Source organism: Saccostrea echinata, unplaced genomic scaffold (genome assembly GCF_033153115.1).
Source record: "Saccostrea echinata isolate AGI-Se365-2 ecotype Australia unplaced genomic scaffold, CSIRO_AGI_Sech_v1 ptg000006l, whole genome shotgun sequence".
In the NCBI taxonomy this organism is placed as follows: domain Eukaryota; kingdom Metazoa; phylum Mollusca; class Bivalvia; order Ostreida; family Ostreidae; genus Saccostrea; species Saccostrea echinata.
The window spans coordinates 15,536,952-15,552,369 of NW_026889755.1; the positions used below are offsets into that span (position 1 = coordinate 15,536,952).

General features: G+C 35.2%; 1 protein-coding gene across 1 annotated transcript; it reads right to left on the reverse strand.

The window, feature by feature from the left end:
• Nucleotides 1-13: 13 nt before the first annotated feature.
• On the reverse strand, nt 14-5,844 carry LOC133180439 (uncharacterized). Its single transcript, XM_061314966.1, has 5 exons — nt 5,594-5,844; nt 4,221-4,360; nt 2,764-2,842; nt 66-1,526; nt 14-18 (listed from the first exon to the last, which is right to left on the reverse strand). The coding sequence occupies exons 1-5, from the start codon at nt 5,766-5,768 to the stop codon at nt 14-16; spliced, it is 1,860 nt and encodes a 619-aa protein (XP_061170950.1). The 5' UTR covers nt 5,769-5,844.
• Nucleotides 5,845-15,418: the final 9,574 nt, after the last annotated feature.

Consider the following 15,418-nt stretch of genomic DNA (forward strand, 5'->3'; position numbering starts at 1 on the left):
ATTCATCATACCGTTAGTCTGTCCTGGTGGCATGGCACCATGTTGGTTTTGTGGATTCATCATACCGCTAGTCTGTCCTGGTGGCATGGCACCGTGTTGGTTTTGTGGATTCATCATACCGTTAGTCTGTCCTGGTGGCATGGCACCATGTTGGTTTTGTGGATTCATCATACCATTAGTCTGTCCTGGTGGCATGGCACCATGTTGGTTTTGTGGATTCATATGGTTAGTTTGTCCTGTTGGAGCAATCATAAAACCTGGATTTGGACCTTGATCTGGCCTTCTGAACATTTCTAAATTCTGATACACTGCATCAGGACCCTCTGTTTCTCTATTTCTGTTTGTCTGATTTTCCATTCCTTGGCCTGTTACTCTCTGTGAACCTGGTGTTTGATTTGTTTCTCTTTGACCACCTGACTCTTGATTTGATGTTCTTTGATTACCAGGCTCATGGTGTCTTACAATAGGACTGCCAGAGTCTCTGTGCATCTCTCTCTGGTCCAGTAGTCCTTGCTGTGCTTGACCACCTGGTGTCCTCTGTTCATTTATCACAGCTGAGGTTGCCTGGTTCTGACTAGGGTCTTTGCCATAACTAGCCATACTTTCTATATTGCTTTCAGCATTATGTAAAATCTTGTTAGAATCTTTTTCAGAATTCATTGAAAATCCACTGCTGGGAGTATGTTCTAAAGAATTTCTTCCAGATGCTTGTGAATGGCTTTGTTCAGATTTTAACCCTGGTTGTGGAATATCAGGCTTGGTATTGGTTTTTGGTGCAGACTGGACCTGTCCTGTAGATACAGGCTCAATGTATGTTGAAGAAGACACTTCACTGTCCTGAGTTCTGCTAAGTCTCTGAGGTACAGATGGGGACTCACCATTATCACCACTTCCTGTTTTTAAAGTATCAGCACCAGAAGCAGTAGAGTGAGAATTTACAGGAAATTTACCAGGTGAATTTTCCTGGGGATTGATCCTAGATGTTTGTTTTTCATTCACCTGCTTTAAATGTAGAACTGGCTGTGGTTGGTCATAATGACTCCCACTCCTTGATGCGGGTTTCATATAAGTTGAAGAGGAAACTTCCTTGCTCTCAGATCTACTCAGCCTCTGGGGTAGAGGAGGGGGTTCATCGTGACCCAGATGTGAGCTTACTGCAACATCATTAATAGTATGATAGGGGTCGTCTTCATCATCTCTACTCTTTGAAGTCATAGACATATTCATTGTGACTTCATCGCTGAATTGTGCAGGTTGAAAGTTATCTGTATTTGCTGGAGGTGACATGGGTGTGTAGGTTTGTGTTTCTTCAGTTGATGTTATGTTGGTAAATTCCATTTCCTCGGTACCTGGATGTTGTGACTGAAGACTAGAGTATACATGGGAATTATTACTGTCTGATAGATTTAACTGACTGTATGGAGAACTTATAGCAGGTATGACAAAGGAAGGGACATATTTGTCTGTGCTTTCCTTTTCTTCTGGTTTTTCTGCTGATATTGGTTTTTCCACTTTCACATAATCATCTACCAACAAAAAGCACATATGAATTATCTCCGACATTTTATGAAACAATTTATGAGAAATGAAATGAGATGGGTTCAATCCTGGAAAATAAATGAATAAACAGAATGGTAAACTTTTTTTTGGCTTTTTTTTTAGTTTGTGTAATGATCAGATACTCTGTAGCTTTTGTCATAATTACGTAACAATGATTCCTGTCAAAAACTTACTGAGATGTGATGTAAATATATTAACTGAAACTTGATCTTAACAAGCAATGATGTTAAATTCAGAAAAAAAAAACAAGTTCATGCAGCTGGTAAAAATACAAGTACTTTATAAATACGATACATTTACATGTATATCATACACTTCTTTTCTATAGTGAATTGATTAACAAGCATTCTTCAGCTTTATCAGATAAGTCACCATTATAAAAAGATACAGTGTAAATATGTATAGATGATATACACGTATTTATGTGATCTAACTATAAGTATGATTATGGATTTTTTACAAGGAAGCACACATAATTACCACATGATAATGCATATACCGTAAACTTGGTTGGTATGATGGGTTGAAAAATTTGACATATTGGAACTATAAAAGTCTACAAGCAAATAATATTCTCTTTAACAGCAAATGAGATATTTGAAGAGTGGAAAAATTAATACTATATATTAACCAATTGTCAATTTCATCAAATATTCTTAAGTACACTGTGGGTTTATTGTAGGAGGGGGGAAGGGGGGTTATTGAGACTAAGCAGTACATTACACAATGATTTTGATCTACAGTAACTACCTGAACCTTGCAGCAATGAATCTCGCGTCATCCCTCCACCTAGTCATGCAAAGTTTACATTTCAAAAAAGTTATATTGATTTGATTTTAATATATATTTTTAAGTATTACATTATACATGTATATAGATATACCCTTCAGACCAATCTCTCTGTGTAATAAATGTATGACAGAATGGAAAAGTGTTGACCAGTGCTAAGAAATCAAAACTATCAAACAATGTATTATCTTTTCAAACTGTACGTGCTTTCTGCAAACATACCTGCTACAACATACAGTACTACACAATATGGTTTGATATGTGGTAAACTGGGCTGTATGGAGCCAAACTTACCACAGAATTACTTACTAAAAATAATTTATTTAATTTTGCAAATATCTCTTGTAGATTTTACGATAAAAATGGTGAAAGTTATATATAGAATGTTCCCTCCTATATATACGTCACACTTACCCAGGTTTTTGCTTCTCTCTCTACATCTTATACTCTTCATTCCTATACTGTCTTGCAGCATTTCATCATCAAAAGACAACTGAAAGCAAAAAAAAAATTATCATTCATCATGTTAATAGCACTGATAACACCATATGTTTTAAAGTGCATGGTAAAACCACTTCAAAAACCATCATATATTTTGTTTTCTTTTATACAGTCATTCCTAGTATCAGAAAAAGCAAAAGAAGGCAGAACAAATTCTTTTATTTACAGTATTCGTATAGGATGTGATTTAAATTACAGTTGAACTTCGGTATCTTGAACACTTATATCTTGAATACCATGGATATGTCAAAGTGATCTGGAAGCCCCAACCCCTTATTCTTTTAGTATTTTACCCTCAATATCTCAAATCCTCAGATATCTCAAAGTTTTTTCTCAGTCCCATAAAGTTCAAGATAACGAGGTTTGACTGTATTTGGAAATCTAAGTATTGAAATGCATTTTGTACATGTATACAATCAAAATGATGTTATGTCACATTAGATGGGGAGTCACAGAATACAGGTAAAATATAATGAAAGATTCTAAGAAAATTTAATGGTCACACATGACAGAGAGTCATTAAATACAGGTGGTAGTTATGACAGTTTTGACTGTATTCATATTTTTGTTTAATTATAATCATAAGAATTTATTCTCTATTAATATCTATCATACAGAGCCATGCAGTGTACTTAATAATCTTGACCTTTTGATTTTGACCTGAAACCTCAAAAGGAAGGGGGTCTCTTTTAATTGCATAAATTTTTTAAAAGAAGTTTGCATGGCTAATAAAAAAATTCTCGCTTTTTTTACCACAGGTAAGTGTGTTCATGTAAAATATATAAAAAAAAACATTTTGACCTGGACATAGTAATGAATTAACTCAAAATCTCTAAGTGTGTTTCTCCAACCACAGTCCACTGATGTTGTATTGTTTATGTGGGGGACACAGATTTATTTGGTCACTTTTGGTCAGGTTCAAAAATCAAGGTATTGAAAGGATCTCATCCTGTTGATGTTAACAGATGAAGAGGCAGACAGATGGGCAGACCCAGGGCATTCCCATCTTGATGCTGGGCCCTAAATTTGCCTATCATTACATTCAATGTTGCTTTATTATCTACTCCTCTAAGTAAATAAGCATCAGTGCTAAAAGTTCCAAAAAGATTTAGTAGAGCCTTGTTATAAAATCAAGATGCCTGTGTTCCAAAAGTAATCATCTGGATTAATGAAGCATCTGGATTAATGAAGCATCCAGATTAATATAGCATCTGGATTACTAAAACTGAAACCTTTCATAATTGGTTGATATGAATGTAAATTCTGCTCCCCACAAATTTTGTCCAAATGAGAAACTTCGTAATTATTGGCATTCTGGTCAACAAGGATCAACTACGATAACTTCTCGATTTCTTTAGATCAATACTCACTGGGGCACTCAATCTTGTAGGGGTATTCTCCACCCACTCATCTGGAATGATGCATTCTGGACAGCCTCCAACTGGAAGATCCAACTTCTGTCCATCTGAATCTAAAGTAACATGGCCATCCCTCATTAGCTTTTCTGCCTCTGAAAATTTCAAATAAAATCTGATATGAAAATGTGAACGGCCAATAAAGAAAACATATATTTGTGTATGTTTGCATGAACATCACTTAATTATTTTATTCAGCAGGTCCTGTATTAGGGTTTTAATTAATTCAATTTTATTTCTTGAATTTACAACTCTATTAAAAGTTTCTCCAGGAAATAGCAAAAAGTTTTTTTTTGTTTTTTTAACTTCATACAGTTCCTGTCAATAAGGACACAATTTGTTACTAACTGTACCATCAAATACTTATTAGAAAAAGTACTACTTTTTTGACAGCCCTAAAACATGCTAATATAAAGTCGCCAGTCAAAACTTCAAGCAGAAAATAAATGCTCACAAAAGTGTTAGTCACATTTCATTCCGGTCTTTTTGTCACATACATGGACAGTACATACTACTATTTTATACTAAATCTTGCATCTTTAGGAATAGATTTAAAAAAAAAAACAGATAAAGTGTACTTTCATTTTGGGATTGGGAATTTTGATCACTATGATTGTCCTAAAAAATAAACTGTGTGAGATGGCTTACATATTGACATGGATATCATAAATCAAATCGTATAATGTGTGTAACAGGAGAGGAGTAAAATGTGACAGACCTGGTGAGATTGGGATTCGAACCGGGCCCCCTGAATTTCCAGTCAGGCCGGCTGGTGCTCTAACAACTGAGCTATATGGCAACTGGCAATCGAACCCATCTGACCGTCACATTCCTCCCTCCTTAAAGGTCTTCAGCCCTCAAAGACACCAACCCAGGCTCTTGACCCTGGCAGGTCTTTCACCTGCCACTTCGAGGGCATGGCACAGCACCAAATGTAACGGGAAAGGAGAAAATATGTCTGATCAGACCAGGATTCGAACCGGGGCCCCCTGAATCTCCAGTCAGGTGGTCTATACCATCTGTGGTATCTGGCCACTGACGATTGAACCCGTCTGACTGCCACTTGTGCATGATGAATATGATTTAGGCAATGAAAGACATCTAATAACAGATTTCTGAGTAAACTTTTGCTGTGTGTCGATTTTTCATATCATTCAACAGAATCCATCCTAATTTTGCAGTACCGGTATATCTGTATCATCTCTCTCTTAGAATTCATCAATGTAAGAAATTACCCCCCACCCCCATTTCTTCAGAAGAAAATAATAGACAGTCATATTTGTTTATCAATTGAATACAAACTTTATAAATCATAAATATAAATTTACCGTCTTGGCTTGTCAACAAGACGATCCATCTTACTTCCCCACTGCCAATACTGAGTTCATTATGGCGGTGGAACTTTTCTACTCCATGAATACTGTAAATACAATCTTCTTCCAACTCCTCTGGAACTTGTTTGACCAGCACACATCGTCTCGATAAAGACTCTCTGCCACACATTTTTATTTACTTGTCCCCTTACATGGGTAACATCTACTTATGGTAAAATATGTACTGTACTTTCGTATTTATCGAGTGTCTGGAAAACCTCTTCTTCTCTTGATAACTTATAGGTGGAATTTGTCTACTTTCGTTTTCCTTTATAGTGATTAAAAGCATCGGCGGATCTAATACATGTTCTTGGAGACGTAACTTTGAACTGTGCTAAATATTTTATTTAATTAATTCATTATCATTGCTGATGAAACAATGACAAAGATGTTTACATTACTATTTCACAAAATACACCCATCAGGAAATTCTGAATTTATCCAAAAGTGCCATTATGATGATTTTTTTTAATGTCAAATTAATGTGTATTTTAAAAAAAAAACTTGAATTCCTAATTATTCAAAATAATTTTATGAATATGTTATTAGAATAAATGAATATTGATATAATTATTATTCAATAAATACGTGTGGTCAATGTTTTTATACATGGAGAGCGGAAAGGGGGGGGGGGTTACATGCAGTGAACTTTTTTCCCGAATTATGACAGAAGGCGGGAATGTAAGGGATTGCATGTGCTTGTCAGCGTCATGGCCGTAGGAACCGGGGGGCACGGGGGGGGGCGTGCCCCCCAATAAGTTTACCAATATATAGAATACTATAGAAAACTTAGCTACTATATGCTATGCTTGTGCCCCCTCAATAAAAACGGCTGATTATTTTTGTCAAGGAATTTTGATAGTTGATTAGTTGATAGTGCCCCCCCCCCCAACTGAAAATGTTTGGCTTTAATTAAAGGGGGTTACATGCATTTACGCCGCATTTAACGGTATCTAAAGAATATAAAAAGTAGCTGTGATTATAACATAATTTAAATCTATAAAAGTTACCTAGTTTCTTGTGTTTTATGTGCTTCTGTCTACGTGAAATTTAAGTATGTTTCTCTTATGTCTATATGTACATTCTATTTGTGCTAAATGTGTTTCTATGTTACTAGTCGGTAAAAGAGCTTTAAAGCTCATGTTTATTATTATTATTTTTATTATTATTTTTATTTTTTTTTTAATTTTTTTTGTTAAATGCATATAGTCCGACTATAAATAAAATTTACTTACTTACTTTACTTACTAGATGAGATCCCTCGAGCTATGCCCAATTCCAATAATACCTAAATTAATATCATTGATTCATACAAAAGGAAATTTTAAACACAATGTTCGTGATTTCGAATTCCAAGTAAAAATACGCAAATATACATGTACTGTATATGGAAGTTTTAAAGTAAGTAACATTTAAACTTTTTATCAAAACTGTAATTCATCAGTAATTGTGTTGCCTTAAAAATGCATTAAAAGCCCATGGCACTTTTTTTAAAGTGAGTGGGTGTAGCAAAATACTTTGGCAAGCAATAAAGTAAAAAAAGCCTATTTCAAAAAAATTTGAATTCTTAAATGGGGGGGGGGGGCACTTTGATTAAATTTCGGAAGTGTTTTGTTTTTGTTTTTTTTTTTAAAGAAGAAGTTGAGAAGATTCCAACATATTTTGTGCTAACTAAGACATTCTGTTCGAACACGTTTTAAAATTGTCAGACATTGATTTAAAATCTTCTGTACTTACAGGGATGGCTATATTGTTAATTTTGTTTTGAAACCTTTGCAAATAGTGTACTTGTGCAATACAAAATAGAAAGGTAGATGGGGAAAGAGTGATAAACTATAATCATTGATAACCGTTATCGAAGATTCGGGGGCATATATAGTTTTTGCTCTGCCCGTCCATCTTTATCTGTTTGTTTATCTGTCCGCAAAAACTTGAACCTTGCCCATCACTTTTGACTGGCTCAAGCTATTCCCGATGGTTTTTTTATATTTCACATGTGTATTCCTTGTGACAAGACCTTTCCTTGGGTACCAACATTTTTGACCTCTTGATCTTGACCTTATAGTTTGACCCACTTTTGCAAATTTAACCAAACTTTAAACTTGGCCATAATTTTTGAATGGTTAGTGCTAGGGCTTTCATACTTCACATGTGCATTCTTTGTGACAAAACCTTCCATTGGGTACTAACAATTTTGACCCTTTGACCTTGACCTTTAAGTTTGACCCACTTTTGAAAAAAAACTTTAACCTAGGCCATAATTTTTGAATGGATAGTGCTAGGGCTTTTATACCTCACAGATATATTTCTTGTGACAATACCTTCCCATGGGTACCAACAATTTTGACCATTTGACCTTGGAGTTTGACACTCTTTTGAAAAACTTTAACCTTGGCCACATCTTTTAAATGGTCGGTTCTATGGCTTTCATATTTCATATGTGTATTTCTTGTGACGAGACCTTCCCTTAGGGACCAACAGTTTTGACTTTTTTTTCCCCTTGCGCTCGGAGTTTGACCTACTTAACTATAATAATGACCATAACTTTTGTGTGGTAGTTGTGAGGGCTTTTATATTTCATGTGTATTCCATATGACAAGCCCTTCCCTTGGGCACTATTAATTTCGACCCTTTGACCTTGACCTTGGAGTTTGACCTACTTATGAAAAATTTTAGCCTTGGCTATAACTTTTGTACGGTTAATGCTAGAGTTTTCATATTTCACAAGTTTATTCATTGTGACATGACCTTTCTTTGGGTGCCAACAATTTTGATCTCTTGGCCTTGGAGTTTGATTTGTATTTGAGAAATTTGAACCTTCGCAATGAGCTGCCATACAGGGACATCAGTGTTTCACAAACGCATTTTGTTTATTGCTAGCGCTCTCGAGCGCTAGCAACTACGTTAGTCTATATTTCTGGAATACGCATGCTCAACTTCACGGTCGGGCATTCTGGGAAAACCACTGTAGATAGACTGTGCGATAACAATTTCGTTTTGTCATACAAATATAGATATGATCAGAATTAATATACACTAGCCTTTCCTGTCTGATATGTGCGATATACATTTCTTACGTTAGAGACAGGCAATACCAGTCTAGATCCGGTTCTGAATTTTTTTCTTATTTATTGCCTAACCTATACATACAGTCCCTGAAACGTTCTACTTTCCCATTTTTCCTTTCGCTCACCGTTCGTTCACCGTTCGTTCAGCGTGCGTTCACCGTTCGTTCACCGTGCGTTCACCGTTCGCTCTCCGTTCACAGTTTTGCGTTCAGCGTTCACCGTGCGCTCGCGTTCACCGTTCACAAAGCGTTCACCGTTCGCTCTTCGTTCGCTCACTTTGCGTTCACCTTGCGTTCAGCGTTCACTTATCGTTCAGTCTTCAGTGTCATTCGGAACTCCGAAGTGAAAGGACTTATCTTTTTTTAAGTAAGGATTTACAGGTTTTGAATTTAATAAATAACATACAGTGTTTAAAGAATCATTATTTCATGGGGGAAAAATTATCTACAATATTTACTTTTATTACTGTAACTTATCTGTTAGGTTATTTATAAAATTTATGTGGAAAATCAATGTTGTTATAAGTACATGTACATGTATGTACCGATGTAGAACGATGCTGAAAAATTAAATCTAAATACGGTCAAAATACTGATACTTCAAGTACTGCAACATTTTGCTTTTATGTTAAAGACGACAAATCGTAAATGGATAGATAGTAATCGAAGTCAATTAATTTACCACCTGCAACAAAAATACGAAAATATTTATTTCTATCACATTTTTTTCAAATAATACAGAAATACATGTTAGAACTTGTTCTGAGAATGATAAACAGTATTGCGGATATCCAGTTAATTAAATATCTTTAGAGCGAATTAAATTGATAGTGTGGTTAAAAAAATATATTTGTTTAAAATGTAATACATTAAAGAATTTTTTTCTACTTTACATATATAAAGTCTTTAATTAGAGAGAGAGAAATGCCTTTATAACATGATTATCATTTAAATAACCAAGGTGATTCTCCGATAATGATATTTTTCACCGTAACTTTATGTTTGTCATTCGATATTATTAAGAGCCCCCCCCCCCTTTTCCCCTAAATCGGTTACTTAGTTAGTATTTCCAGTACATTTTAGTTAACATTTAAAAAGAAGTTAATGTGTTTTGTAGCACAAAAATTTCAGTCCAAAACAAACATGCATCTAAACAAATTCATTAAACAATAGTAGTTCAAAATATACATGTGCCGGCAGTGATACATGTATTTTAAATTGGCAGGGAGTATGTTTCAAATTCAAGCGGCTTAATCATTCCAAGTGTTTCTTCCCAATGTATTTTATTTATTTATTTATTTTATTTTATTTTATTTTATTTTATTTTATTTTTTTTAGAAATGTTGGAATCAGATCTAGAAATGATAAGAAAAAATGTTAAAACTTCTTGGAAATACTAACACTTTGCCTTCGGTGTGACGAGACTTTCACACCTGCACAGTGTCGAATGATTTTGATTGACAGCCTGGGTCAAGCACGTGGACTTCGTGTGAACTTGAAGCAGGAAAATAAAAACCTTTTATGACTGTAAAACAAATGGATTTGTTGATTAAAAAAATGGATACTTTCACTGCCTGATATATTTAGAAAAGAATTAGAATTTTTGTTTGATATAGGTGCAAACATTTTAGGAGGGGGGGGGGCTAAAACCGAATCTCTCTCTCTCTCTCTCTCTCTCTCTCATTTGTCTGTTTAATAAAAACTATGCCAACATATTACTTAAATATCAAGTTGTGAAAATTTAATATATAACAAATAATATGATTGCTTCTTTGTATCATCTTGTCCGAGTATAATCACGGCCGGGAAATGTCTACAGATACATGTAGAAGTCCGCACAATAAATCATCATAAAAAAATAAAACTGACACATAAATATATTATTGCATTATAATTTTAAAATACGAGTGTATTTATGCAATAGGTCCACATACCTTTGTAAATTTTTTTTTTCTCATTATTTTACACGGAATCCCTTGTATGGTTGTTACAGCCGTTGTAATTCATTCTATAAGTCCGTAGTTTTCTCTTCTAAAATCCACATTATTTGCAATGGTTTTATATATCAAATAAAAATAAACATATTTATTTTACAACTAGATTAATTTCATCTGTTATACTACAGCGTTCGTTAACAATTACAATGTTTAACAGCGATAAAAATCGTGTTATTAAAAAGTTGAATTTAAACATCGTACATACGTGCAGAAAATATTGCAAGAAACTTAAATTAATAATTTTACTTAATGTGCATGTATCGTCTTTCTTAGGACAATTTTCATTGATTTGTTTATTTATTTATTATTTATTTATTTTTTTTAGCACCAAGCATTAGAACACAATAGAATAGTTTCAATGCAAGGAAAAGATCAGAGGCATTCCGAATAAATCGTTCATCTTGCGTTCACCGTTCGTTCACCGTTCACTTTGCGCTCGCGTTTGCGCTCCGTTCGCGTTCTGCGTTCGCTCACCGTTCACCGTTCACACATCGTTCACCAAGTTGCGTTCAGCGTTCACACATCGTTCACTCACCGTTCGCTCTGCGTTCGTTCACCGTTCGTTCAGCGTTCGCTCACCGTTCAAGTGGGAAAGTAGAACGTTTCAGGGACTGTAAAAGTACAAGAAAAACTTAGGTCATATAATGCCAAGATTCTAGACATCTAGCTTTCTTCACAGTTATACCACCTTCCTGGATAATTTCGGCAAGTTCGGAAAAAAATCTTTTCAGAGTATGTCGGAAAGATATGTCAGTTTAGTTTTTATCATCTGAAAATACATATGATCTGAAGTTTAGTGTTTTGTTGTCTATCCTGCACGTAAATGAACAAAAAGTAACAGGTACTCGGGTATTATAAAACGAAGACTGTTATTTCTAAAATTGAAATGAACACCTAGCTTTTCTAATCTACCTTCATTGATTTTTCCGGCAAGTTCGGAAAACCGCCGCAACCTCGGATATGTTTACCGAGCTTGCCGGAAAGTTCCGAGAAGATGCGATTGCTAAAGAACAGTACCACACTGGAATATCTTAAACTAGGTGCTCTTTGGTTCTACTGACCTTTTTTTCACCTCCAAATTGAAATTACAGTAGAATACAGAATGCTTAAAGCACAGTCGGGAGTTATGCATTGCCGACGTGAAGCCCACTCTTAGATTAACCATTCTGAATTATGACCCCCCCCCCCCCCCCGACTCAACCCCCCAGTGCTCCAATGTGCCTTCTTATTAATAATTAATCGATTCAGCAAATTTAACAAATGGTTCAGATATCTTCTGTATTTTATTATGCTACAGCGCTAGCTCACCAATCTTTTTAAAAGATAAGCTTGTACATGTTATTTATGCTAGTCTAATTTTAGATACATTCTTACAATGTTAGTTCCACCTCTCATGCATATATTTTAGCAACCTAATGTTCAATTGGGGCAGGTAAGTGTGAATTATCTATATTTGGGACAAACATAGAAAACACAAAACATTAAAAAAATTATTTTATTGCATTACAGTCTAAAATCATTTTAACTTTTAAATTTGGTTCAAATTGATAAGATTCTTTCATAAATAAACAATATTGAAATTAGGTCAAGATATAAAAGCAAAAGAAGTGACCTAAAAAGACCCCAAACCCGACGTCAAGTGCAGTCATCCTTTCCAAAAATCAAACGCACACATTAATGCCTTCATTTAGACAGCCAATCATTTTGGATGACCACGACACGGGTATATAAATAGAGAATGAGCGGGTGAGTGCGTGCGGATCGAGACAACAGCAGAGATGACAGAATCGATTGACATGAGGTCGTTAAAAGTTCTCTTGGTTTTACTGTCACTTTTTTATGGTAAGTTTGTTTATTCATTATAATTCCCAGCTATATTTCTTAAATTAAAAGAACAATTCAAATGATCAACTGTCCTGACTGTTGAACCATTCGAACACGCATGAAATAGAATGAAACAATTCGAGCACACACAAAATGCGATGCTTGTAATTTGTTCAAATTAATAAGATAAACGGAAATCTGCGTGATGTGAGCATTTCTTTTTTAAGTGTCCCTTTCAATGAACTCTGAGGATGAGTTACGTGTTGTCGTCAGAAAGTTGGAGAGACTTATAGCAAAGGAAAATACCTCTGACCGACCCTGGTTCACTGGTACCAAATTCCCACCGGGACCACATGGGAAGACCGACAAAAATGGCACCCCTTACAAACTGCACAGAATCTTCGACATGCTTCTAAGACCGTACTTCGGTAGTGCTCCGAGTGGGGATTTCCAATTCACGAGTAGGTAAAATTAATACCCAGAAAAAATAAAATGTTTATATATGTCGACTTTATTTGAACAACTTGTCTAGTAATTTTTCATCAGATTTGCCTTTGACACGTGAACAATTTGTGAAAGAAGCGAATGATTGGTACATGACCATGCTCTTGAGGGACTCATCAGATCTAGTACAGTTAGGGAAACAGGCTTTTTTCAACATGACTAGTGCTTTGTTGAAAGCCATTTTCCAATGTCCAACAGCAAAAATCAACCAAATGGTTTTCTGTAAGTATATGAGGACAGCTTTAATTTCTAAGTCTTTCTTTCTTCTATCAGATTTCGGTTTATATGACAACAAGGGACTTTAATCTAATTTTTGCACAAGGAGAAGTAAATCAATTTAGCTCGATATGAAATTCAAACTTCTGCAAAATTTTTGATTGGTCAATTAAAGAGGGGTTGGAAGAAAATGACTGGTTTACTGTTCCGTGATGGTAGCAAGTCATGTTAGTTTCGAACATAACAAATCTTTTCATTTAAAAAACTGATTTACCAGTAAAGACATATTGTCATTTTTATGCCCCCTTAATCGAAGATTCGGGGTATTAAGTTTTTGCCCTGTCCGTCCGTCCGTCTGTCTGTTTGTCCGCAAAAACTTTAACCTTGCCCAGTACTTTTGACTGGTTGGAGCTATGGCTTTCATATTTCACATGACTGTGTATTCTTTTGAAAAGACCCTCCTTTTAGTACCAACATACTTGATTTCTTGACGTAGACCTTCGAGTTTGACCCACTTTTGAAAAAAATTACCAGACTTTAACCTTGTCCATAACTTTTGAACAGTTGGTGCTAAGGCTTTCATTTTTTCACATGAGTATCTATCGTGACGAGACCTTTCGATGGGTGTAATATTTTTGACCTGTTGACCTTGACCTTAGAGTTTGTCACACTTTTAAAAACTTTAACCTTGGACATAACTTTTGAACAGTTAGTACCAGGGCTTTCAAATGTTACAGGTATATTCCTTGTGACAAGACATTCCTTTGGATCTCACCAATTTTGACCTTGGAGTTTGACATATTTTGAAAAACTTTGACTTTGGCCATAATTTTTGAATAGTTGGTTCTAGGGCTTTTATATTTTGCTTGTGTATTTCTTATGACAAGGTCTTCCCCAACGTACAATTAATTTTGACCCTTTGACCTTGACTTTGGAGTTTGGACCACTCTTAGAAACATTAACCTTGACTATAAATTTTGAATGTTGGTGCTTTGGCTTTCATATTTACCAGCTATATCCAATATAGCAAATTGCATTAGACCTAAAGGATTTCACTGTTTGTGACGTGCTGACGCTTTGCTTGTCTAGAAGTTTAAATAGTACGTCACATTGTTACCACATCAAAGGAAGTAACCGAGATCGCTTCTCTCCCACGCTAAAGAGTCGGTCAACTGCAATATACATCGCTGACGTATAACGGGTTTATAAAAGGGGGCAGACAGTCCAGCCGTCCTTTTATTGAATATTTCCTGCACATATCTTAAACAATTGAAAATAGAGCAGTATGCTTTTTTAGAGTCCATAAACGCAACGTTATAACGCGAAAGTTTCGCGTTATAACGCGAAAAATATATTTTTTTTTACCTACGAAAAAGCTCAATGGGCTTTCGTAAAAGCAGATCTGTGTTACGTTGGTATGAAAAGGTACAAACATTAGAAGTCAACGACTAACCCCCCCCCCCCCCCCCCCCACACACACACACACACGAAATAAGTTTTTCATGTTTGGGCGAATTTACGTTACGAATACTTCTGCCAAGAAGGTAATTCGAATTCATAATTGTCAATAATTATGTCAAAGTGCTAAATTAGTATTTGTACATATTTTTGCTTAGAAAAGAAAAACGCATGTGTGATAGCTTTTTTCTTCTCTCTCTCTCTCTCTTCCTCTCTAAGAAAACCTTTCAGTGGCTGCATACAGTCATGCATTTCACTCTATTGTATCATTATTGTGTGAAAAATAAATATATGATCTAGTATTTTCATTTATTTTGATGTTATGACAAGATGGTTTACGTGTAGCCTACAGTCTACATGCCATATACACAAATCAAAAATGAAATCTATGTGGGCAAATCGTTTTGGGGGAAAATTTGGCACTCTTATTTCTTTTATTATATAAATTACAAATCAGTTTATCAGTAGGCAAAGTTTAAGCCCATTCTCATTGCTCATACACTATACAGACTGCCGCAGTTTTTTTTTAAGAAGGGTTTTTTTAACAATACCGTGCATTACGTAAAAGAGACACATTTTTGCAATCTTTTATAAAACAGAGAATGCAGGAAGTACATGTATACCCATAACAAGGAACACAATACGTACTGAGTACTGCGTACGCAGAGATTTTGCACACATCCTCCATTGTGTGTATGTTGGGGGGGGGGGGGT

Excerpts from the sequence above, each read along its gene's own strand:
- LOC133180439 (XM_061314966.1), bottom strand. The coding sequence starts at position 5,768 with ATGTGTGGCAGAGAGTCTTTATCGAGACGATGTGTGCTGGTCAAACAA. Across the intron at positions 4,361-5,593 it reads CTTGTTGACAAGCCAAGACG|AGGCAGAAAAGCTAATGAGG; the intron begins GTAAATTTATAT and ends TGAAATTTTCAG. Across the intron at positions 1,527-2,763 it reads AGAGAGAAGCAAAAACCTGG|ATGATTATGTGAAAGTGGAA; the intron begins GTAAGTGTGACG and ends TTTTGTTGGTAG.